Below are 25,676 nucleotides of genomic sequence, written 5' to 3' on the forward strand. Positions count from 1 at the left end.
AACTATCGTGCGCCAATACCTTTCAAGGCATTCTCCGGAGAACACCTTTATTAGAAAGTATGCGAGAAAGTTTAAGGGAGATCATTCTCTTCGGTTATTTGTAATCGTGACTGTTCGTTGTGTATAAACTGATTCAGCAAAAAAAAAAAAAAAAAAAAAAAAAGTTGACGATGGTTTTAATGTGAGCTCTGAATTGAGTGCTTATATTGCGTCTTGATATCATGCAAAAGTGTGATTTCCGATTGGGAAACACGGTATGCATTTATGTTTAGTGCAATCTACGTCGCAGCAGCTTTCAATTTCTTTTGTGGACAAGATTTAATATTTCTAGAGATGTTTATGATTAGCATGTTATAGATTTCTGCGTGATATTGTAATTTTCATCGTACACCGTCAAGCCAAACAAATGACAGCTTAGAAAATGGGAGCCGGCGTCCTGGCATAGGGGTAGCGCGTCTTCCCCGTGATCTGGGCGTCCCGGGTTCGAGTCCCGGTTTGGGCATGGTTGTTCTTCTGTTGTTCTATCTGTGAGATGTGTGAATGTGCCCTCCTGTAAAAAGGGGTTGTGCAAGCGAATGAATGATGCGTGAGTGGCAAAGTCGTACTCTTGGCCCTAGTTGGCGCTGCTATAAAAAAATAAGAGACGTCCCCCTCAGGCTTAAATCGCTGTCTTCGTAACAGCGGGCTTGTCAGTGGCAAGTGCCATAAGAAACAAACAAACAAACAAACAAGAAAATGGAATCGTAATATTAAGTTATGACTTTCTAAAAGTGGAAATTATCATTCTGACTTATATCCATGTAAAGATGTCGTTCATGAGAACGGTAGAAATACTTTTCCACATGATATGGCTTAGTTCTGTGGTGACTGGCTATAATTAAAAATAAATACTACAGAATAAAACACAATTGAAACGAATAAAAATTTTCCGAAAGTATCCAAAATTTCTATTCACATTAAAAGTTCGCCGCCAGATCATTTTATTACTTAAATGTTTTTAAAAAAAATAATTCAAGGGATTTGCCTTGGATAATTGAGTGTAATGTTTCTTACAGGAAAATCAGCAGGCCCATATGAATAAAAGCAATAATTAAAAAGGTAAGATTATTTTCATGGAATACGAAAGGGAAATAAAATTAATTAAAAATGAAAATATATTATTTGAAAATGAGGCGAAACGTACATACGATTACCTAAAATACGAAAAATAAGTATAAGACTTTTTTGGGGCAAGATTAGCAACATGCGTATTGGTGCTACGCTTGTAACTAAATCTCTCTTTTTTTTTTTTTTTCTTAAGTCCACTTAAGAAATTCGAATATGTATTTTGATAGATGAGTTCCTAAACATTACAAAAAATACCAATATAATTGTATATATTTATATTTCTTTATAGATTTTGATACAAATCTGCAGTTTTAATGTAATACACATCAACTTTTAGCAATGAATAATGCATATTATTTTGTTGCATTATTCATCGATCGCTCATACACAGACTTGCGGTTATTTTTCTGATGAATGAAAATATTTGAGATTTTTCGAACAATAATGCGACGTATTTTTCTGACGCTTTTACGTATTTTCTCTCTTGTACAGCGCACATTTGAGTGAAATCGCACAAATGTTACTCTAATAATAATAATAATAAACACCTCTAATTTTAAAATTAAATTTTTTTTGACATGATTGAGCTATTTTAATGTCTTATCTCCATATTATAAATTTTTTTTTAACGCTTATGAGTTTTTGTTAAAATTTTTTTTTTGTTTCAAGAATAATCTTTTCATGCTTCTTTATTGGGTACAATACCCATCTGCACATTAAGGTGACATGTTCTGGATGGCCAATCCAGCAACTTAAAGTAATAAAACTGCTATAAACTTTCGCTTTATAAAAGTAAAATACGATTGTATTTTTCATAGTTCCGTGATATAATTATGATGGTCATCAGATATAGAAGAGAGGGCCTTTTAATACATCATACTTGACACCCTTTCGATCACTAAAAAGTTCAATGGACATGACATGATAATTTCATTTATAACGAAATATTACAAAGATATTCACAGATAAAAGTATTTGCAGAAAGTGCATAAACATATAACAAAGAAAAGGAATATCAAAGAAAGATGCACTCTGAAATGTATTATATAGACTAAGTATTTACAAATACTTATTAATAAATATTTGTAAATACTGAGGATGGTGGATTAAAAAGTAATAATTCTTAGACGACAATATGGACTTGGATGGATGATTGTTGAATGCGAAATAATTGATGCTGAAAGCACAGAATCTTCAGACAATGAAGACTCAGAAAATTGGAAGGGAGGGGGGTATCTTCATTTTCCTGAAAAATTTGTTTTCCTTTGAATTTTTTGGGGCGAAGAAGAACTTTTGGCGACTCTTTTTATCTTTTCTTACTCGAGTCGTGATGCTGATTTCTTCATGCACTGTAAAATCGTGAGGGCCCACACCAAAACATATAGAAATGCCGAACCGATCTAATCACAGCTGCACTGATCACTTTCAGAACCTCTTAAAGTAAGCAGGGAGAGGGTTATGTGAACAAATGCGCTAACATTCTTTCTTATCCAATCAAAGGGGAGGATGACTAACTGAAGGTACGATATTAAAGGTTCTACTGCTTTTGCAATTGTTGCTCAAGAATGTCAGTTCTGAAGCAGGTTATTCCTGAAGAGGCTATTTATATGAAATTTAAGAAGGTTGGTTTGCATTGAGAGTAGCTGATTTCGCTGTGTGTTTTTTCCTATTGATCAGCTTCTTTTTGACTTGCATATGTGGCTTATATGGGACCAGGAGACTTTTAGATTTTTTTAGGAGTATTTTAGATGTTTTTCTCATTGCTTGGTTTGTTTCTTTAAAATGAAGGATGCTATGATTCTTGCTCTACTATTGACATGTATTTTGTATATACCGTTGTTTGCGAATTTAGATGCTTATTTTATTGCTGCTAGCAATTCAGCTTAAACGGCCATATTGCAGATCTCGAGTTTAGAAGAGCACTAGTAGAATCAGATGTCATTGATCAAGAAGAGATAATCAAATATAAGAGAATTTGTACTTGAAGGTCGCTGGTTAAATCATTTTTGCATACAAAACGTCATTACATAAAAAAATAAATAATCGGCGATGCTTGTTGTCGACTCTCTTACTTCTCTCTCCGTTAACTGTCATAATTTACCTTATTTAAAACTTGACTTCCAAGATTCTTTCGGTTAACTGTAATCAGTTTTAATCTATGGTACATGATAGCTTCTAATGGAAATCTCCGGAGATAAGAAATTGTCAAGTAGATTCTCAATTGCCTTTCATGTTCATGCTGACTGAGGGTTTCTTCATTACGATTACCACAGATCTCCTCAGGAAGGCACTATCAGTATACGGATGAAGAACGGTGGGGAAATTATCCCGGATATAGCTTCCTTAAGACTAATAATGACTAATAATTAGTGATAATAATTCCTAATGGCTAAATAATAATGGCTGTGTTGGCTTCATCTTTGCTGAAGAGATTAGCTCTTAGAAGAACGGTCTGTTCATGTGCCAGCGAATCTTCATTTGCATCGGATCACAGTACCCGTATTCTTATATTCACGGACTCTATCAGATAATTACTTAGATGCGCAGGCTGACTAAAGTGCGCACCATTTTTGTGGTTACTAAAGTAAAGATTATTTTATAATTCCAATGTTCTTCATTCGAACATAATTTAGTTGTATAAGGAACTATTAGGCTGGTGTAAAATTGCCTGCGGTTGTCATGAATCACTCCAAAATTACAGAAATTGTTTAATTTAAGTAAGAACCATTGAAATGCCATTTCTTTCTCAGTAAAAAATAAATTTACTCATCTCAGAAGATTACAATTCTGATATTTAGAACTAATGAAATTTTTAAAGGCATTTTCGACTGCTTCTTTGATTATTGGAATCTGGCCATTGAGAAATTTTGCAAGAGGTTTGAAATAGTGGTAGCCATTTGAAAAAAAAGGTTTAGTTCCTGCGTTTGTTCACTTAACTTCCTCACCTCCCATTTCAATGCAAATTTCATAACATTGTTAAGGGATTGACCTTAACTTGTTCCGAAGCATCTCGGGCAGTTCTGATTCAATAATGGTCCTTACTTCACTCTTTACCTTGAAGACTTTTATTTCCATCATGAAGTTTCTTGAAGCAATGTTGTGTTCAATATTTTTTTATCTATTTCCTATTAAAATACACTATTAATTTTATAGGTAACTTTGCTGCTTTAAATTCCACTTTAAACTCATGAAATAGTATTATGTATTTGATTTGGCTAAAATGACAGTGAAAAATAATGAAATATATAAAACAAAATCATTGCCATATAAAATTCAAAAGCCATTTCCACACTTTGGAAATGCTTGTAGGAATTAAAAAAAATTTCTAAAACTGCTACCTAAGTCAACAAGCAAAAAAAAAAAAAAAAAAAAAAAAAAAAAATCTAACGAATTATTGCATTAATATAAATGGTATGAATATTCGAAAATAGCTAGCGTGCACTACACGTATAGCGTTTCACTCTCCAGATTCTTATCTTTTTGCAGTAACAACTGCCGTGGTGTCGAACAGTTTAGTCTTGCTGGTGATGAGTGTTCGCAAAAAGAAGCTCCGCACCTTCCAGCTCTGCTTAATCTCCATGTGCGTTTCGGATTTGTTGTTCTCCCTCTGCTTGCACCCCATGTCCATCGCCACTGCGCTCGGCTACGATGCAAAAAGAATATTCAATCATTCTGGTAAATGTTTCCTTACCTTCTGAGAATGAATAATGAAATAATATCACGCATGGAATGAATACGATTTTATGCATGAAGTAAATACAAACATTCTTCTGTGAAACTTTAAGTCCTACAGAACTTGCTTAAAGATCTGATAAGTGTTTTGTTTCTTCAGTTTCATCCATCAATAAGTGGTGTTTTCCCTTTCAATTCAAAAATAAGCTTTCATCATAAAAGGACTAGTCACTTTTAAATAATATCAAATAACGACCATCTCCCTTATCTCTTGTTTTGGCACTTTAAATATTTGACTTTTCAATGGATTAGTGCCCTCATTTCCCTAAATGAAAGGAGACAACATTTTATAAATAAATGCTAAATACTATGCCAAGAAAGACATGAGAGAAAAATCATAAAAAAGCAATTACAATAGCAATACAAATTCAAGTGAAATACAATGCAGAATATAATAAATTGATAGGAATGTAAAGAAAAGACAAATTGCAAAAAAAAAAAAAGCACAACAATTTATGTTTTTCGTGGAAGTAAATAAAATTGTCATAAAACTCTAATGAATGTTTCCTTAATACGTTTAGTTAGTAATTAAAACTTAGCCACTTTCATTGAATCTTAGTCCGTCTATAAACTGTAATGCATGCAAAGTATCGGCTGCGAATACCCTCGACTATTATTTAAGATAGAATTGGTACTCTGGTTACAGTTCGACAATAAGGAATTTGTTCAGTGGTGGTGCATTGGACACTCCCATGCATTCCCAAGGGCATTTTCATACATGATCTATGGGAGAGCACGCTGGGTGCTTCATTTCATACGTATTCTTTTATTTTCAAGAGGAGCAATGACGCACTGTGCGATAGTAGCAGGCATTCATGTCCATCGAAGCTCTGAATATCACTTCTAAAATTGGGAATAAGAAGCACTTAAGTACATTTACAATAAGTTGTTGCATTCATATATCCATTTCCCAGATTTGAAATCGTTCAACATTTTACTTCCCCCGGGCCGTATCTCGCCCCCCGCACCATTCTGTGATGGCCAGTATCCAAAATAGTGACTTAAAGATAGGTAGCCAAGGACTAACATCTTGAAGCTACACAAAATCCCATTTTATTCATGGGCATAGGTGCTCACGACATCATTTTTATCTCTTCCTTTTGTCGAAAGTTCTCAATGGAGCCTGTCCACTCGTAAACAAGACGGTTTAATTTCTTAATCCCAGCAGTCTGGCGCGTGTTCCTGTTTGTATCCCCTGAGCCGAATTCATAGCCTTCTTCATTCTGCGTATAATGATTCGTTGTTTTGTGTGGCCGATGAGAACTGTAATATTTAGTAATTCTCCCATAAAATTTTTCTTACAATCGTTTAGTACCGCTTTTGGCAATTAAAAGTTCATTAAAACTGTCTCTCATTGAAAGGCTGTATTCCTGTTACCCACTGTTGCATTACGGATTAATTCTTTTGTTTATATCATTTTGTTCATTCTTTTATTCATATCCTTAAGAAAAAGCATCGGTCTGACATATACACAATATATATTTTATTCGCGCTGCCCGGTTCCACCTTTTATCCTGTCGTGTGAATTGTCACACAGTTTAAAATACTTGCATATCTATCAACCCACCGCTCACAACTATCCCTCCTCACCTCATTTTCTTTTGAACAATTACAATTTTGAATACGAAAATGAGCATTTTATGTTTGACCATTAATTTATTTTTACAAAGTAGATGTTCAATATATTCAGAGAATGCGCCTAATTTAAACATCCTCCATTCTAAGGAGCTTCTAATGCCTGCAGTTTAGGTTGTAAGTGAAATAATAAAACATGCGAGTTTTATTATTCTAGAGGCTTTAGGATAAGAAAGGAAAATGATCAAGTCCATTCTTGCATAGACTTCAGTGTAGGACATCTTTGCATCCCTAGAGCTAATTAAATTTTATATCCATTCCATTTCATATGATTTAGAATAAATAATATCATTTTTTATTATTTTAATTCATTTTTAGTAGTTATTTATATTATGATTATACAATCTTCTTCTTTAGAATGTGCATTTTTTCAAAAATCATGATACCAGTTATTTGAAATTCCGACCGATAACTAGCTGTTATTTTGTCGTGAAATATAAAAAAAAAAAACTAAATTATGTTGTTAATCAGGTTGCATGTTCTTCGGAATCATGGCCTTATTTTTTGGAACTTACGACATGGTTGCTCACAGTCTCATCGCCGTGCTTCGTTACATGAATCTTTGTCGTCTGTCTGGAGGTAAGAAGTCTCATATTTTGATTCATTTTCTTACTCTATGAATATTTCAGAAAAGAACGTATTATTATTTACAAGTTTCAAGTAAAGGCTCTATTAAAAGCATTTTAAGGTTTTGATTGCTAATTTAAAGTCAATATTTAAGAATAATAATAAGTGAATAATGTTTTTACCTAAACTTCTATCTAAACTCCCACATTCAGGCGTCACTTAAAAAGTTCGAAAAAGCATGGCTTCATTTTTATGCTATGCAACCATGCATTCAAGTCTGGCATCAGTACAAGAAATTAAAAATACTTCGAAGATTATTATTTTGGTTTTTAGTTTGTTCGTGTTGCCTATTAAATTTTAAATTTTGATATTTTTGGGACCTTTGTTATCTGAGAAATTATAATCCAATAAATTTTTTTTATGTCATTTTAAAATTTAAAAAACTATTCAGTGATGACCATTTTATAATACTGCTCCACCCTCCTTTTTTCATATTTAAAGAAATTGTTTTCAATAATAGCCAAGTTAAGTTACACACAACTCAAAACATTCTTTTTGCTGGCAAAATAATTTTCTGAGTTAATACAAGAAAACAATGAATAATATTTTCATGTAACATGTATGACATTTTGGAAACTAAAAGTTTCTACATTTAACTATGAAGTTACGTAAATAAAAATCAGTGAGATAATTTCTAGTTAATAATCTATAATGTTTTAGAAGTCCATAAAATTGCACTCTACGAGTTACATTATTTTCAGCACCGCAGAAAAACCTTGAAGTTTTTTAAATACCTCATTCCTCAACAGTTATATTAATATACAAATGTATCGGTGAAATTCATTTAAATGATTTTTTTTGTAAGTTTTTATATTCAACACTGCGAAAACTCCCTCCCTAGACACAGTTTGTCTCTATGGATATATACAAATTTATTAATTAGTATACAGACGTCTAGTAGAGAGGGCCTTTTATGCCCGGCGACCATTTGAGTGCGTCCCTTTGACTGCATTCAACAGAGAAGCCCGGTTGTTGTGGTGCCGAACACATCAGTCTTGGGCACAGCAAAAATGGAGGCGTGTTCTTTTCAGTGATGAGTTGAGATTTACCACACAGAGTGACACTCGTCGAATCTTCATCTGGAGAGAGCTAGTAGCTCGCTATCATCCCTCCTACGTAAAAGAAATCGACAGATTTGATGGCAGAGGAATCCTTATCTGGGGTAGCATAATGTTGGGCAGTCGTACACCAGTGCACGTCTTCGATGCGGGTACTGTCAATGCACATCGCTATAGGGATGAGATCTTTGAAGCCTATGTGAGGTTGTTCCGAGGTGCTTTTGGCCCAGACTTCATGTTTATGGACGATAACGCGCGTCCACACAGAGCCCAGATCGTTAATGATTTTCTTGAGGAAGAGGATATTCGACGTATGGACTGGCCCTCGAGGTCTCTGGATCGCAATCCTATTGAACATGCTTGGGATGGTTTCGGAAGGGCCGTTGCACAGCGTAACCCCCCTCCTAAAACCCTCCAAGAGTTAAAAGCCGCTGTTAAAAGCCGCTTAGAAGAATGGGCTTTGTTACCCTAAGCATTTATTGACGCCCTCATAAACAGTATGAAAGCTCGTTGTGAAGCCTGTATAGCACTGCTCGGTGGTCACACTCCATATTAGACAGGCTTTCTCCGAGATAAAGGCTTTATCTCTGCTTCATAATGTAACACTTTTTGGTATGCCTTGTTTCTTAATTCCCAATTAAAATCTTTTCCTTGTTGTTATGTGTCTAGATTCTTTCTTCCATTGTAGTGTACTTCTGAGCCAAATTTCGTGGCAACAGAGTGAATAGTTTTTCCTTTTTCGCAGATTTTATGTTTGTGACCTTAATTTTGGACATGATTGTACTATTACCAGCTATTATATACTAATTACTAGTAGAACAAAATTTCCTCCTTTGCAGAGAGCCTCTCGAAGCGCTCACTTGCCTCCCTGCTGGTGGCCTGCGTGCTCTATTCCATGGTGTGGAGCATCGGCCCTGCATTTGACTTTGGAAGATACGAAACTTTCGAAGTGGGTTGCACGATTGCCTTTTCGGATCAAACATTGTCTGGCAGAATATTTGTGAATTGTGCCTTCATATTCGTGTTCTTTCTACCTCTAGGTGAGTTGAGCATCATTAAGATGTTAACCTCTCTGTACAATCATTTTAGATTATGAGCAAAATGGGACACACACACAGAGATATTAAGCAGAGATTTATACTGGGAGCCCTAAAACTGACTGGGGAATTTTGAAAGAATAAAAGTAAAAAAAAAAAAAAAAAAAAAAAAAAGATGGAGTGTGATAGAAATGTATTCTCTGCTTCTTTCCTTGAAAAATCGGGCAATTTTATCCCACTAAATTGTAAATTTAATTTAGATTTCTACCGACAGTCGAGATTGCAGGTGATCTGCAACAAATGTAGTTGAAACGAAGTACTTGCCTCATTTTTGCTACAGACTGCGTCATGCTGTTGTTGTAAATGTGGATTGCATCGTTGATTCATTTTTTGCAACGTTTTGATTTTTCCCGTTTTTTAGTGGAAATGGCAACTAAATTTGCAGCTTGATGGGATGAAACTCCCTGAGCATATGAATGATAACATTTCGTCTTTTTTTTTATTTTATTGATTTTCAAAATCCACCACTCTTTTTTAGGACCCCTGTTATCAAACACGTTTATTTTTAACAAACAAATTTATGTAGGAACGAAATTTAAGAATCAATGTATTTAACGTAGTGTTTTGGGACATGAATATTACAGGTAAGCAAGGAGAGCCTCTAAGAGCAGTTTGTGGGTAGCTTCTCACAGATCGGCAGAAGGAAGAGACACAGGATTTTTGTTAAAAATGAGTGTTAGTGAAGTGGTTTTATACTTACGTTTTAAAAATGACTTTAATATTAGATACTGTTGTATAAAAGTTCATATTATATATATTCTTTATTTTTAGGAGAAATTATTGTTAAGTTAGGCGACAGAATGCGATTTGAATAGAATTCGAATATTTTATATTCATTTCGAATATAAAAATCTGTGTTAGGAAAAAATGTTTGCTAATACATTATGAAAATGTACGGTCACACAGTTGAATAAGCAGTATTTCAAACGATTCATTTTTTTGTTATGTAATTCTACGCAGATGTGCATTGGGAAAGAATCTACAGGTAATTTCAGGCTATTCTACCTCAGTAGTTATGTTATTTCCTTGAGTAAAATAGCATTACATCCTGTCTGTTGCGTAACAGATTGCTTCTGATTCAACATATTAAATTCTGAAGTATGTAGCATTAGAAGTGCATCAGTGAAGAAGCGTCGTTGTTGTCAAACCATTTGATCCAGGTAAATCTCTGTTTGAGACTTTCCCGAGCCTGAAAAAAGAATTCAGCATTATGTTTATCAGTTCATGAAGGCTCTAACTCAAAAACGCGAATTACAAAGAGATTAAATTTGGTCTGTAGTTTGTACGCCAATTCATAGGCATTTGAAGATGTGCACTCACACAAAGGTGGAAAAAGAGTCGAAATCTGTTTAGATAGCAGGGAAGCGGTCATTCCTTGTTAAAAAACAAAAAAGAACCTGTGTGATTTTGTGCAATATATGAGAAAAAAAAGCAAAGAAAGGAGAAATTACAGAGTGCATAAAATGTCAGTTTTTTTTTGTTTTTTTTCGTACACTGTATGCCGAGATGAATTTTGTAAGCAGAAGGTCTTTAGCTTTAATTACAGTTAAAGAAAGAGTCGATCCATTTTCAGAAACATGTGGTCTATTCTGGGAATGGTACGTTCCCTTTCCCTTTCCAGATATTCTTTAACTGAATAATTGTCATAATTTTTAAGATATTTTTTCCTATTTAAAAGTAATTATATTACTTCAAAAATAAAAAAAAAACTACAAAAAATTAACATTTATATATGTTAAATATTAATTTACCTAATTTTGTATAAAATTTATTTAATTATCATCGCGCATCAGAAAATTCTTAGGTGGCAAAATCGGCGACCCTCACCAACACCGAGACAAGTGACACTGGTATATCTGTAAGTAATCTGAAAAGAAAAGATGCCCATGATTTCTTTTTGATTAAAAAACAGTAAATAAAAATTTAATTCTCCAGCATTATTCATATGATTCGAGTGTGTGTCTGGACCTATAAGATTTTAAAGTCTATTTCTTATACATTCCAGCAGTCACCGTTTACAGTTACATCGCTATCATACTGGAAGCTGGGAGACAGAGGAAAGTTTTGGAGAAGTTGGGACACGTGTCTTCGTCAGGAAGCAATCGACTGGTTGTGGAGCTCAAGCTAGTGCGGGTAAGACATCTCATGGAGCCAAAGGATTAGGGGAGATAAAAGTGGCTGAAGGCAGGCCTCGCCTCAAATGCTCGGCCTTGTAATTTAAATCCAATGAAATATTTGGGCAATAATATTGGCAATTTACATTGTAGCGATGTATATGTGTTTTATGGATTATTTTTTTAGAGATAGCGCTATGTGATTGCAATTAAAGAACATATTTTTAGATTAGGATATATTTAAGTAAATATTTTAGCAAAGGACTCTTATTCTATTCCTCAGTAAGCAATGAAATATGTTATTCTCGAAGAAGAAATTTTTTTCTCTTCAATTTCGTAAAAATTGTTTTATTAAAATAATATAACGATAACATTAGGTGGATTTTTGTCCAACAGATGTTCAGATAGGACCGCAAAAAGTAGCCTGGATTGGATAAGGGAAACTACGCATAAAATCTCAAACTACGGTTTAGATACTGTGGGCTGATGCGTATTTGCGAATCAAAAAATTCTTTTGCTTTGATTGTGAATTTAGAAATCGTTATCCTATGTGGGAAGCCGCTTCCTTCGATAACACGTTTTAACTAGTGTTTCTGCGCTTCCTCAAAGAATATTTATTAAAACATTCATTATATTGTTTTGCAAATAAATAATTACCAATGTTGTACTACGTTTTTTAAAAATTAAAATTACTTTTCAATGATTGTACAGTAAAAAATTGCTTAGTTGGTCTTATTAAGATAATCTTTCCATATTACAAAGCAATAGAAGCCCGGCGGCATCAACGCACAGCCCCGAGGTTCGATCCTCAGGCTGGGCAAGGTCGACTCAGCCTTTCATCCCTTCAGTGGGTCGATAAACTGAAGACTAAGCAATGCTTGGGAACTAAACACTGGGGGTTCCGCGTTAGGCTGATCACCTAATCGGGACATATGCCGCGCACTCCAGGGCCTTAGGTCAAGAAAGCAGACATGGGCACTTTAGGCTTGGCCCACATAGGGCTGTCGAGTCACTGAGTTTAGTTTTTATTACAAAGCAATAAGTAGTACTCTCCAGATCAAATTTATTCAAATTATGTATCAAATTTAGAATTAATGACTTGAGATATAAGCTGCATACTTACTTTTAGGATTAAGTGTGTGCTAAATCTTTTTTCTAGCTGACTTCAGTTATAGCCACAGCATACGTCATCGCTTGGTTCCCCTACGCTATCGTGTGCTTGTACGAGGCTTACGGCAATCCGGATTTGGTTCCGAAGATTTACCGAATTCTATCCGCTTTGTTCTGCAAAACAGCCGCTGCCACCAATCCAGTCATCTACTTGTTCATGTCGAAAGGTTTTCGGCGAGAAGTAGCCGAGGTAAGGCATCTTTACCCTGCATAAATTTATTGAGTGTAAAAGTAATATTTGGCCTTCTTAGTCTTGGATGTGTAGCAGTCTACATTTCTTGAGTGGATTCGGTTTATATATATATACACAATCTGAACGAGGATTCCAAAAAACTGAAATTATAAATTCTTTATACATTAAAAATATGAAAAGCAGCATTATAATGTTTGCTATGGACGAACAGTTTGCTTTGTGCTCAAATCACAAGTGAATACTTAATCACTAGAATCCATTACCTTCTTCTTATGTTGCTTCATACAGTATTGCATAGGACACTGTGCAGTTATATTTTGACATGCAGAGTTGCATTTGTTATGCGGCATCACTGATTTATTCTCTGCAACCAAGCTGTACGAGCGAACATAAATATTTTGAATTCGAAGTGAAAACAGCCGATCAAATTTCTTATGAAGGAATTAAGATTGATTTTATCAGCTGCAATTGCTTTCATTCTGAAGGCTGGAATTGCAGTTTCTTAGATTTCGGTTTAAAAAGGTTTTCGCATGAATTATTAAATAAAAAAATCAGTTTTATTAAATATAATGAACTGAAATTGAGCACCTTTTGAGATTGGCATCAAAGGCACAATCTGCCCAATCTGCGGCACATTAATTACGTCACCGGAAATCAGTCTTACCATGCAACAACTGATTCAAATCATTGAATGAAGAAGCAGTTAAGTATAAAATTATGTAAAAACTCTGCAGATAACAAAAATATAAATAAGCAATTATTTTACACAATTGTATGTTGTCTTTTTTTAACTGGGATTGTATCATGTTAGTAAGAACAGTTTTGTAACCTCTTTTTCCCTAAACGCCCTGATGTGCTAAAATTTTGAAAATGAACACATGAGAGGGCAATTCATCTTTTATACATATAGAGTATCCCCCAAAAGTGGAACAAGCATTTGATACCAAAACTATTACAATTAGACATATACATCCAGTTGCAAAATTTCAGCAAATAAGGTAACCAAACGAATGGAAATGCTTTGGCTTCTACAGAGAAAGAGAATAAAAAATTACAATTTTATTTGGCTCTCTTGTGAAAACGAGTCAATACGTAAAATGCAATATATATATATATATATATAACAAGGATAAAGAGGATAAAGAATTACCATACAAAATGGGATCCCAAACGGCGTTTAATAGCTGAAAATCACAACACAAAAATATAGACAGTCGGAGAACTGTCGGAAACTGCAAAAAATTAATTAAAAAAAAATAACAAATAATGTTACAACAATGAATTTTTTAAAAGTAAAAACACATTCTTAAAAGTTTTTTTTTTTCATGCTGGTAACATATGGATTTGATGATCTAGGAGGTCACAAATGAATGTTTAGTAGTTAGAACCCATATTTGCAAAAATATTAAAACTTAAAAAAAAATAATAAAAGTTTGAAAATGTAAGGAATTTTATATTCTATAATTTGATATAAGAATGTAGTGTGAGAACTGGGGAGTTTTAAAGATATTAAAAAAAAAAAAAAACTAAAATGGTAACCTGAAAGCATCGCTGCAGCATCAGTACCGATGTTCGCAGAGAGCGTTGTCAAATTTGAAAGATAAATTCAGACCAAGGATAATAAGCATTAAGTAGATAAAAATTTAACAGAAAACATAGGGTCACAGGTAACGTTTTTCAATAAAAATCGTAAATCGGGTAGAGTTTACACGCTGGAAGCTTGATGCCACACAGGAAGATGCACACTTTTCCGCTAGAGTTTTATTCTCAGATGAAGTCTACTTTACGAGAGAAGGGGGTCTTCAACGCACACAATGCGAATATTTGGTCATTCGAAAATCCCCACATCACTATCTCGACGCACGTATATCACAAATTTGATATTAACATCTGGGCAGAGTCATCTATTTGGACTGCCGACCATCTATCTTCTGCCCGAGCGACTCAGCGGTATCAAGTACCTTTTTTTCTTCCAGTACGTTCCTCCGGAATTGCTACAGGGAATACTGACAATTGTACACCTGAACATTTGGTTAATGCATGGTGGAGCACCAGCAAGTTTTAGTTGCATTTGTGAAATTTGACTTGTTGTTTGCGAATGAAGTTTAACGACCACCAATTCTGCAATGCTCATTAATGAATATTTGCTCGCTGCTTTTATTTTTCTCGAAAGCATGAAAAATTTACATACGAGAAGGCTTCTTCTCGATTACCTTGTTCCTAATTCTCGTATTCATTGGGCCATTCTCTTCGCAAGACATTGTTTTTTCGACGTCTGTTTTTGCGATTTTCACTGAATAAATGTTACCTGCGAACTTATGTTTTCTGGTAATTTTTTATCTATTTCATTTCTATTATCTTTGCTCTGAATTTATCTTTCGAAATTGACAACGCCCTCTGCGAACATCGGTACTGATGTCGCAGCGATGCTTTCTCGTTCCCATTTTAGTTTTTTTGAATATCTTTAAAACTCCACAGTTCTCTCACTACACGCTTATATCAAATTATAGAATATAAAATTCCTTACATTTTCAAGCTTTTATTTTTCTTCAAGTTTTCATATTTTTGCATATTTTTCATATTTTTTCGTTTTTAGCAATTTACGACCCCCTAGATCATCAAATTCGCATATTACAAACATGAAAAGAAAAACTCTTTTAAGAATGTATATACAGGGTGTTTCATAAATGAAGGGAGTAACTTTAAGGGGTGATAGTACACATCAAGACGAGTAATAGTAAATAGGAAACCAAGTGTCCCAAACGTCTTCTAAAGGAGATAGGTGCCATCAAAGTTTAGGGCCCTAAATTTCAAATGATGATAAAAAATGGAAAATGGATCAATTCATTTGTGGTTTTCGCTAAAATCATTCTTTAAATTAGTGTTTTCTTAAAAAAATTTTTTTTAAGACAAAGTTTAAAAAATGCCGATAGAGGGCGCTCTAGACTTTGGAGTACCGAACAACTACTTTTTACCAGTATTTTTTTATTTTGTTAAATATTTACTAAAGCTTAGACTTTAACTTAAATTTTGAGCGCAAAATTGAAACCATCGGGAACGGTTAAGTGGCGCAAATTTAACCGCGTTCAGGGGGTTAAAATTTTAAACGCTTGTATCTAATGAGCAAAATAATAAATGATGAAGCAAACTTTAATAGGTGATAGTAAAACACCAAAACAATCAACTTTCATTAGAAAATGCATGATTTGCATTCAAACGCAAACGTGTTAGAATATCTTCAAATTTTATCCATGCAAGCGTTACAGCTGCAAGTTTCTGGAAGAAGAACATGAAATTGTGATATGGGGAAGAAGAAGAAGAACGCATATGCAAATTGTTATTAAGATAAAAGCCACTGACCCAAGTGTGCAAGTGTAAATCACGGTAGAAACGTAACGAAAGATGTTGCCCTTCACTAATCAAGAAAAGGCTGATATGCACTTCATCTACGGAACTGCAAATGGGAATAGTGCAGAGGCGCGACGATTGTACGGAGAAAAGTCTCCCAACAGGCGGTTGCCCAATGATAAAACATTTGTGCGCTTGCACAGACAGTTGTGTGAGACAGGATCCTTTTTTGGTGCACGTTCAAATGCAGGCTGTGCGAAGTCTAACAGAACGGTTGCTGTGGAAGAAAAAATTCTGGATATGGTGGCTGATCATCCAAATACAAGCACGAGAGCAGTGGCTAGTCAAATTGAAGTATCACCCTCCACGACATGGCGAGTACTAAAGGATGAAAGTATGCATCCTTTTCATGTCCAATGAGTCCAGGAACTGACTCAAAGGATTTTCCTCGTCGAATGGATTTTGCTCGCTGGTATCTGCAGAAGAACACCCTAAATCCCGATTTTGGTGCAACTGTGCTTTTTACAGATGAATGTACATTTACACGTGAGGGTAAATTTAACACCCACAATTCCCACCAATGGGCAGATGTAAATCCACATGCATCTTCTACACATGCATATCAGCGACGATTTTCCATAAATGTTTGGGCAGGAATAATTGGTGATCCTCTACTTGGACCTTATCTTCTGCCAGAACACCTGGATGGAAAAAAATATCTTACCTTTCTGCAACAGTTGCTGTCAGAAATGATGACAGATGTTCCCCCTCGTCTCCGGCGAGTAATGTGGTTCCAGCAGGATGGAGCACCAGCTCATTATGCGCCAGAGGTGCGAAATTATCTAAACGCAGCCTTTCCAAATCAATGGATTGGGCGAGGTGGTCCGGTTCCTTGGCCAGCGCGATCGCCCGATCTTTCATGCCTGGATTTCTTTTTGTGGGGGCACCTGAAGAGTCTTATGTATGAGACTCCTATCGAATCTGCAGAAGAACTCGTCGCCAGAGTTTCGGCCGCTGCAGGGGAGGTGCGCGATAATCCTGGCGTGTTTCAGAGGGTTCGCGAATTCCTTCTTCGCCGTTGTACCGCATGCATCGCCTCTAATGGTCAGTGTTTCGAACAGCTATTGCAATCATTTATAATTAAACTTTTTTTTTATAACGTAAATGTTCTTTGTTTTCTTTTTTGCCTCTTAAAACGAAATCTCTTTCAGCACCCTCGATCACCTTCGGGTTAAAATTACGACTATGATTTCTTTGATGAATGTTGTTTGTTTTGGTGTTTTACTATCACCTATTAAAGTTTGTTTCATCATTTATTATTTTGATCATTAGATACAAGCGTTTAAAATTTAACCCCCTGAACGCGGTTAAATTTGCGCCACTTAACCGTTCCCGATGGTTTCAATTTTGCGCTCAAAATTTAAGTTAAAGTCTAAGCTTTAGTAAATATTTAACAAAATAAAAAAATACTGGTAAAAAGTAGTTGTTCGGTACTCCAAAGTCTAGAGCGCCCTCTATCGACATTTTTTAAACTTTGTCTTATTTTTTTTTTTTTTTTTTTTTAAGAAAACACTAATTTAAAGAATGGTTTTAGCGAAAACCGCAAATGAATCAATCCATTTTTTATCATCATTTGCAATTTAGGGCCCTAAACGTTGATGCGCCTATCTCCCTCGGAAACGTTTGGGACACTTGGTTTCCTATTTACTATTACTCGTCTTGATGTGTACTATCACCCCTTAAAGTTACTCCCATCATTTATGAAACACCCTGTATGTATATATATATATATATATATATATATTGTTTGTTTGTTTCTTATGGCACTTGCCACTGACAAGCCCACTGTTACGAAGACAGCGATTTAAGCCTGAGGGGGAACGTCTCTTATTTTTTATAGCAGCGCCAACTAGGGCCGAGAGTACGACTTTGCCACTCACGCATCACTCATTCGCTTCCACAACCTCTTTTTACAGGAGAGCACATTCACACATCTCACAGATAGAACAACGGAAGAACAACCATGTCCAAACCGGGACTCGAACCCGGGACGCCCAGATCACGGGGAAGACACGCTACCCCTATGCCAGGACGCCGGCATATATATATATACACACACAGGGTGTTGCCGAATTCGACCGACAAATTCAGAGTGGTGATAGTAGGCATCAAGGAAAAAGGAATCCCCATACAACATGGGGTCCCAAATGACGTTTAGTAGGTGAAAATCACAAAAATATATAGAGTCAGAGAACTGCAAAAAAATTAATAAAAAAACAACACATAGTGTTTCAACTATGAATTTTTTTTAAGTGAAAGAACATTCTTAAAAGTTTTTTCTCTTGTTGGTAACATGCGGATTTGATGATTTAGGAAATTATTGAAAACGAAAAAGTAGTTTAGAACCCATATTTGCAAAAATATTAAAACTGGAGGAAAAATAAAAGTTTGAAAATGTAAGACATTTTATATTCTATAATTTGATATAAGCGTGTAGTGTGAGAACTGGGAAGTTTTAAAGATATTCATCAAAAACTAAATTGCGAACCAAAAAACATCGCTGCAACATCAGTATCGATGTTCGCAATGATCGTTGTGAAATTTAAAAGATAAATTCAGCGCAAGGATAATGGGCATTAAGTAGATGAAAGATTATCCCCATGTTGTATGATGATTCTTTATCCTCTGGATGCCTACTATCACCCCTCTGAATTTGTTAGACAAATTCGGCAAGACCCTGTGTGTGTGTGTGTATATATATATATATATATATGCGTGAATCAGAAAATTAAAATCTTATTCATTACTTTTCATTAAATTTGAAAAATTTGTCAGATAATAATATTACTCGAAGTGTTTAAAAGCTTAAAACCTTCGTCATTCATACAAAGTGGCATTCTTTAACACTAGTTGCTCCTATGCAATTGAGTTCACCTGTAACTTAGATAGAATTTTGAATTAGTCGGCTAAGATCGTGACTGCCAAAGTCAATTCGTTCCTCAGTTCAGACATAATGTTATTCATAACTAACTAAATATATCGATCACCATTTTAGTATACATGAAGAGTTTATGAAAATATCTAGAGATCTATATCTATCTATAGAAAAAGGACATTGGTGACAAACGTTTTACACGGAGAATGGATGTTTGCCGCTCTAGAGAGGATAGTTTGGAAGATGAGAGCTTTTATCTCGATTAAAACCCGAATTGCATTTTTCAGGGAAAGAGAATTTAATTTTACTTAAAGTAGAGCCCTTATTGTAAAATTCGATCCCGTAGTCATCCAGGTGTGTCGCGTAGGCGTCCGAATATGTCATTAAACCTGGTGTGATTCTCCACATCCGTGGACTCTGTGAACCACAGTTACGACCACCACAGTCCGTGGACTCTGTGAATGCCATTTACCTTTTTACTGTCGATTTTGTTTGATCCTTAGGTTGACTGTGCGCGAGGGCCACTTTAAAAATAAGCCAAAATGTCACGTGTATCCTTTCCGCTATTCTCCTAACTCGCCAAACTGTTCTGTTCCTAGAAGGATGCCGGAAATTCGGAAAACAGTCTTCTACAACTTGATCGACATTACGATCACATATAGCATAAATCGTCAGCATATCCAAACGTTGCTGACTAAGCCATTCGGAAATCACACTCTTTTGGCGGTATTTCTCTAATATATCTTAAATGTTCAGTCCCTCAAATTTATTTATAAAATGATGCAGCTATTGACCAGACATCATACGTGATTAGAAAACTTCTTTCACGTCATGATGATGTACAGTTAGACAAATATTAATAAGTGATAACTTTTTGCATTGAATAAATTTGATATTCTGAGATAAGTGTTTATACGCTTAAATTTATGATTTGTCCTTCTAATTTTTTTTTTTAAAGCACATCTCTGAGAATTTTGAAGGTTGAGCTGTGAAACTTTGTGTGTGCATAGATGAATATAAAAAAAATTATTTTGTTAATTTACACTTTTACACCATAGAGACATATAAAATTTTAATTTTTGCAATTTTCAGTAGTTTGAAAAATGATGTGAACATTGAAACGTATCTCAGCTGGCAGTTTCAAGTAAAGAAGTGGGAAGGGGAGAATAAATAAATTATATGTTGTAAACTGTAAAATATTTTAGGATATTTGTGTTCTATTGAACAATAAGCAACGAATAATTATTACTTTCTCTTTTATTTTATAAAATTTTCTTGAGTGAATCTTTAAGTTTTTCGGCGAACTCAACTTTGAAACATTTGATGCACAACGATCTTTCAATCTAATAATAGGACATTATTAATGAGCCAACCATAAAAACGGAAAACTTAGTAATTTGATTTTTTGACTCGGACTTGAAAAAAAAAGAAAGATCTAGAATTTTGATAAAATATTGCCGAATGTTCACTTTTTTAGTTCAAAGAAAAAAAGTTGTATATATATGAGATAACTAAACATTATTTTTAGAAAGATATTTTCAGAATATTGTTTTTCAATTTATCCTTCCACTTTTGTTGAATTTCCTCATGTTTTTGAAAACCAAATTCCAAAACTTTTTTTATTAATTTTCTTTAATACGTTTTCCACCATGATGCAATTCGGACCACTATCTAATAAGATGCTTACTGATTTGCTCTCTTCTAATTGTGGTAGAGAAGAAAATATCTAATTATATAGTTTGTATGAATCACGTGCCAAGCAATGTGTTAAAACAAGGAGATATAGACTAGACCTAGGCTTGTTTTACTCGCATCAAATTCTATATTGTCTGATAATTTTTACTGTCATCTGGATATGGATGACAAGGCATTTAGCGTGTTAAAACTCTACTTAATTCTTTTTCCATGTTTGTAAAGATGGACATTCCTTATTTTTTTTTTTTTTTTTTCGCTCCTGACGTGGTAGAGTTTTGAAATTTAGTAAACTGATGTATTATCAATGAAAATAAAAAAATAACTCTTTAAATATTTTAACTATTAATAAAACCATTTTTGTTGTTAATCAAACGATTTTTGCCTTTGGGACCAGTTTATTCAACTAGATTATTGACTTTTTAAACGATAAATATGGAATAGTAAAATCATTGCATTTACCCATCTCACGACGATTGTTCTTTTTCGACACTTGATAAATTTTTTTTGGTGGCTATTTCTTCTTTCCCCTGATTAGCTTGCCAGGCTTCTGAAGAGCATTTCTAATAATATTTTGGAACTCCATTCACTGGAAAAGCACTGAATTAAAAGCAAATGTTAATATGTTTAGTGAAGCAGTCTGAAAAATTGCTATGCCTATTTGTTTACATTTGACTGTTGTCATTCAGCAATAAGTAATCAGAGATATTTGTGTGTCACTGTATATATATATATATATATATATATATATATATATGATATATATACAGTGGCTCAAAAAATTGAGAATATACCCTACTTTTACTTGATAAACCCGACTTTCAATATAAACAACACATTATCGGGAAGTGCAAACATGTTTTTATTTTTACACATAACAAATGGTTTAATTTAGAGTAAAAATAAAGAAACATCGACGGAAAACTTCTAAATTGAAAAGTTTCAGAAGCATTTTAAATAAACATGCGCAGAATTTTGCCTCATTAAATTGAGAATACACCAATGAAATTCTTGTAATATCTCACATAGAAAGAATGCGTCATTATTTAGTTGCATGCCTTTTGGCTGTTATAATGGCCTCTAAGCGTCGTGGTACCGATTCGACCAATTTTTGGTGGTATCTGAAGATATTTTACCCCATTCTTCTAGCAACACTTGTTTTAAATGGGTTTTGTTTCTAATTTTGTGTTTTTGGACCACTGGTTCGAGTGTGGCCCACAGATATTCAATGATATTGATGTCTGAGTACTCTGGTGGTGTGTGTAAATGCTATTTACAATGAAAAAGACACCCTATTTTGAAGTTACGTGTATTCTGTTTGGCGTCATTGTGCTACTGGAAAATGAAATTTCCATCTAAAGCCAATTCTTTAACACTTTCCTTTAGATTGCTGCGAAGTTTATCCAAGTAAACCATATCGTTTATAATGCCATCCATAAAAATGAAATTTCCTACTCCGGATGAAGCCATGTAACCTCAAATCATGACAGAGTCACTATCATGTTTAATTGTAGGACGTAAATTTTTTGGATCCAAAGCAGTATTAGGCTTTCTCCATACAGTACGATGGTTGTCACTGACAAAAATGTTGAGTTATCTTTCATTACTAAATATAGCTTTCTTCCAAAGGTTATTGGTCTTCAATTGATGAGTTTTTGCACTTCAAATTGAACTTCAAATGCATTTTCTGAATTTGCAAGCTGATGAACGGTTTCTATCTAATAATGCGATTTTTATATCCAGCTTGTCTAATGGCATTTAGTACAGTTTCACCACTTACACTTCTGCCTATGATTTGAAAAGTTGCTGCAACAAGTTGGATGAACCATATGGTCGCAGCAATATAAAGGAAAGTGTTAAAAATTTGGTTTTAGATGGATATTCCATTTTACAGCAGGACAACGACTGCAAACAGAATGCATGTAACGTTAAAATATAGTGTCTTTTTTATTGTAAACAGCAATTACCACACCATCACAGTTCCACTTCATCAATAACATTGAATATTCGTGGGCCGTACTCGAAAAAGGGGTTCAAAAACACAAAATTAGAAACAAAACCCATTTAAAACAAGTGTTGCAAGAATAATGGGGTAAAATATCTTCGGATACCAAAAACAATTGGTCAAATCGGTATCATGACGCTTAGAGGCTATTATAAGAGCCAAAAGACATGCAATTTAATAGTGACACTTTGTTTCTAGGCATGATATTGCAAAAAATTTCTGTGGTGTATTCTCAATTTTTTGAGACAACATTCTGCGTATGTTTATTTAAAATGCTTCTGAAACTTTTCAATTTAGAAGTTTTTCGTTGATTTTTTCTTTATTTTTGCTCTAAATTAAACCATTTGTTATGTGTAAAAATAAAAACATGTTTGCACTTCCCGGTGATGTGTTTTTTATATTGAAAGCCGCATTTGTCAAGTAAAAGTAAGGTGTACTCTCAATTTTTGAGCCTCTCTCTCTCTCTCTCTCTCTATATATATATATATATAGGGTCGTGTTTCCAATCGAAAGAAGACTACACGTTTGCCTTTTCCATATCTTAATAGACGAACACAGGACTACACGAACATTAAGTAAAAGAACAAAAGTATAGGGTTGGTTGCAGTTTAGGTGAACATAGAATGGCTGTTATCCTTCAACTTCGACGTTCACACTCTCCCGTTACAAGCGTCTCTTTTCTGTTGTTTGCTTCGCTTCTCCGACTTATCGGAACACTACTGCCATCTGACGGCGAGGGAGGGGGAGTAGCATAATACATAGGGGATCATAATACATTTTATATATATATATATATATATATATATATATATATATATATATATATATATATATATATATATAATATGTAATTTCATAAATTTTATTTTAATCTAATCGAAATTAACTTAATTCTGAAATATTCTCTTATTTCATGATCCAATTTCACCCTTTTTATTTAATTAATGCTACAAGAACTCTGTAAAATTAGTTTAATCCGCACTTTCACACTCTCCAATTGAATGGATAAAATTCTGTCAAGCTGAGCGAATTCTTTTAAAAGATACCTATATTCCCCTTACCTAAATCGACACGCGTAAAGAAATTCTTATCAGAAACTCACAGTATATAATCACTGGGGATAAATGTTTTGGTCTCTTTTAGTTCTTGTGTCGTACTATAGATTGACGTACCTCGTCGCTTTTTGTTTGTACATAAATTATGCTTCCCGGGATGGAATAAAAGCGAAATTTAAAAATTCAGAGTATCTTCTGTCTCATTGGCCACGAAACTGCTAAAAAATATATGTTTTACACACACACACACGCACACACACACACACACACACACACACACACACACACACACACACACACGCACGCACTCACACACACACGCACACGCACACGCACACGCACACACACACACGCACTCTCTCTCTCTCTCACACACACACACAATACTTCCTGAATTTGGGGAAGCAGTATTTTATAATATTTATAATTTTGAATTATAAGTAAATAATTAAACACTATAAAAATTATGAAATATTAAAATTAAAAAACTGAATTAACATTTGAATTTTTTAATTCACTTAACACAGTTTTTGGTGCAATAGCTTAACGCAAAATCTTTTCGTTCTCTCTTGCAGATGTTCAGTATGCTGTTCAAGTACAAGAGGAGGGGCGCCTTCACGTCCTTTCTGTACAACTCGTCCCAGAAGTCTTCGAGCTTCCGTTCTCCTTCCGAGATCTCCCTCCGTTCGTCGTGGCTCAGCCGAGTGCGGAGTGGCAGCTCCAGAATCAGGAGGAAGGTCCACAGCAACAACTCCTCCACCAGCGAGACGCCTCACGTCACAGAAAGTCACGTTTGATGAGCAATAATGACGGAATCAACTCTGTCAGAGAGCGTTTTGGATTTCTTTCTTTCTGGGTTCTTAATGTCTAAGCGCGTCTTGCAAAAATTCCTTGCACAATACATGTTATAGTAGTAAATTCGATCCACTTCTGTTTCTTGGTCTGAGTTTAGAACCGACGTTTGTCCAAGAATGGAGAAATGTTATATCTCTTCCGAAAATCTATTTCCAAAAAAAGTGAATTAAAAAAACTAGTTTTAGAACCTTTTCCGTTGTTTTAGATTTGTTGGAGTCTTTGATTCAGCAAATGAGAAAAGAATTGATTTTTTTAGCATGACTTTCACAAACGCCTCCATTCTTAACTAATATCTGCGTAGGTTTAGCTGAAACTGTTAAGTGTTTTCACGAATTTTATTTCCATGACAATGCAGATGTGAGAGTAACAACTTCATTAACCAGAAATGACGCATCAAAACTGTCACTATAAAGGGCAGACTTCTTATTTCTCAAACACATTCATTTTTCTTTTTGAATTTTTCTGGATTTTACATACCGTGGAAGATTTCAGATAGTTCAGCATCTTGTTAGCATTCCTCCACAAGATCTTTCGGAAATCCGGACAGAGCAGATACAAGAACTGAGAATCTCTGAAATAATAATTCTTCGGCTGTCGAATACGAAATACAGAGAAAAAACAGGAAGTATGAAAATATTTCAATTTTGACGAATATCCACGTTTTCCGAGTTTGAAAAACACTTTTTCAGAAAGTGTCCGTCTGTCTGTATGTGACAAAAATAATTCAAAAACGCTTTAAGTGGACGAAATTTGGAATAGGATCTTTTTACCAAATTTGCAGATTTCAATAAATTTTAAGAAAAATCTATTCAGAGCATGTATGTGCCCGGCGTTCAAAAATAACTGCAAAACGATGAGAATTAGATCGATAAAATTCGGTACACAGGTTTAACGTCTATAGTGTAGACATCTACAACATTTTGATCAAAATCCGACAAAAGGTGGAGCATTTGTCAGCCTGTTCTTTCAGAAATACGTACACGTGATAACTCAAAGATAAAATGAGTGAAATGCACCCGATTTGGTATGTAATTTTGTGATTCCAATTGTAAC

General features: G+C 34.5%; 1 protein-coding gene across 1 annotated transcript; it reads left to right on the top strand.

The window, feature by feature from the left end:
- Nucleotides 1-1,072: 1,072 nt before the first annotated feature.
- Nucleotides 1,073-24,631, top strand: LOC129979162 (opsin-5-like). Its single transcript, XM_056090693.1, has 7 exons — nt 1,073-1,098; nt 4,594-4,782; nt 6,946-7,053; nt 8,999-9,199; nt 11,262-11,389; nt 12,530-12,730; nt 24,344-24,631. Exons 2-7 carry the CDS (start codon nt 4,635-4,637, stop codon nt 24,563-24,565), a joined length of 1,008 nt encoding a protein of 335 aa, XP_055946668.1. The 5' UTR covers nt 1,073-1,098; nt 4,594-4,634; the 3' UTR covers nt 24,566-24,631.
- Nucleotides 24,632-25,676: the final 1,045 nt, after the last annotated feature.

The sequence above is a fragment of the Argiope bruennichi genome, chromosome 1 (genome assembly GCF_947563725.1).
Source record: "Argiope bruennichi chromosome 1, qqArgBrue1.1, whole genome shotgun sequence".
Lineage (NCBI taxonomy): Eukaryota > Metazoa > Arthropoda > Arachnida > Araneae > Araneidae > Argiope > Argiope bruennichi.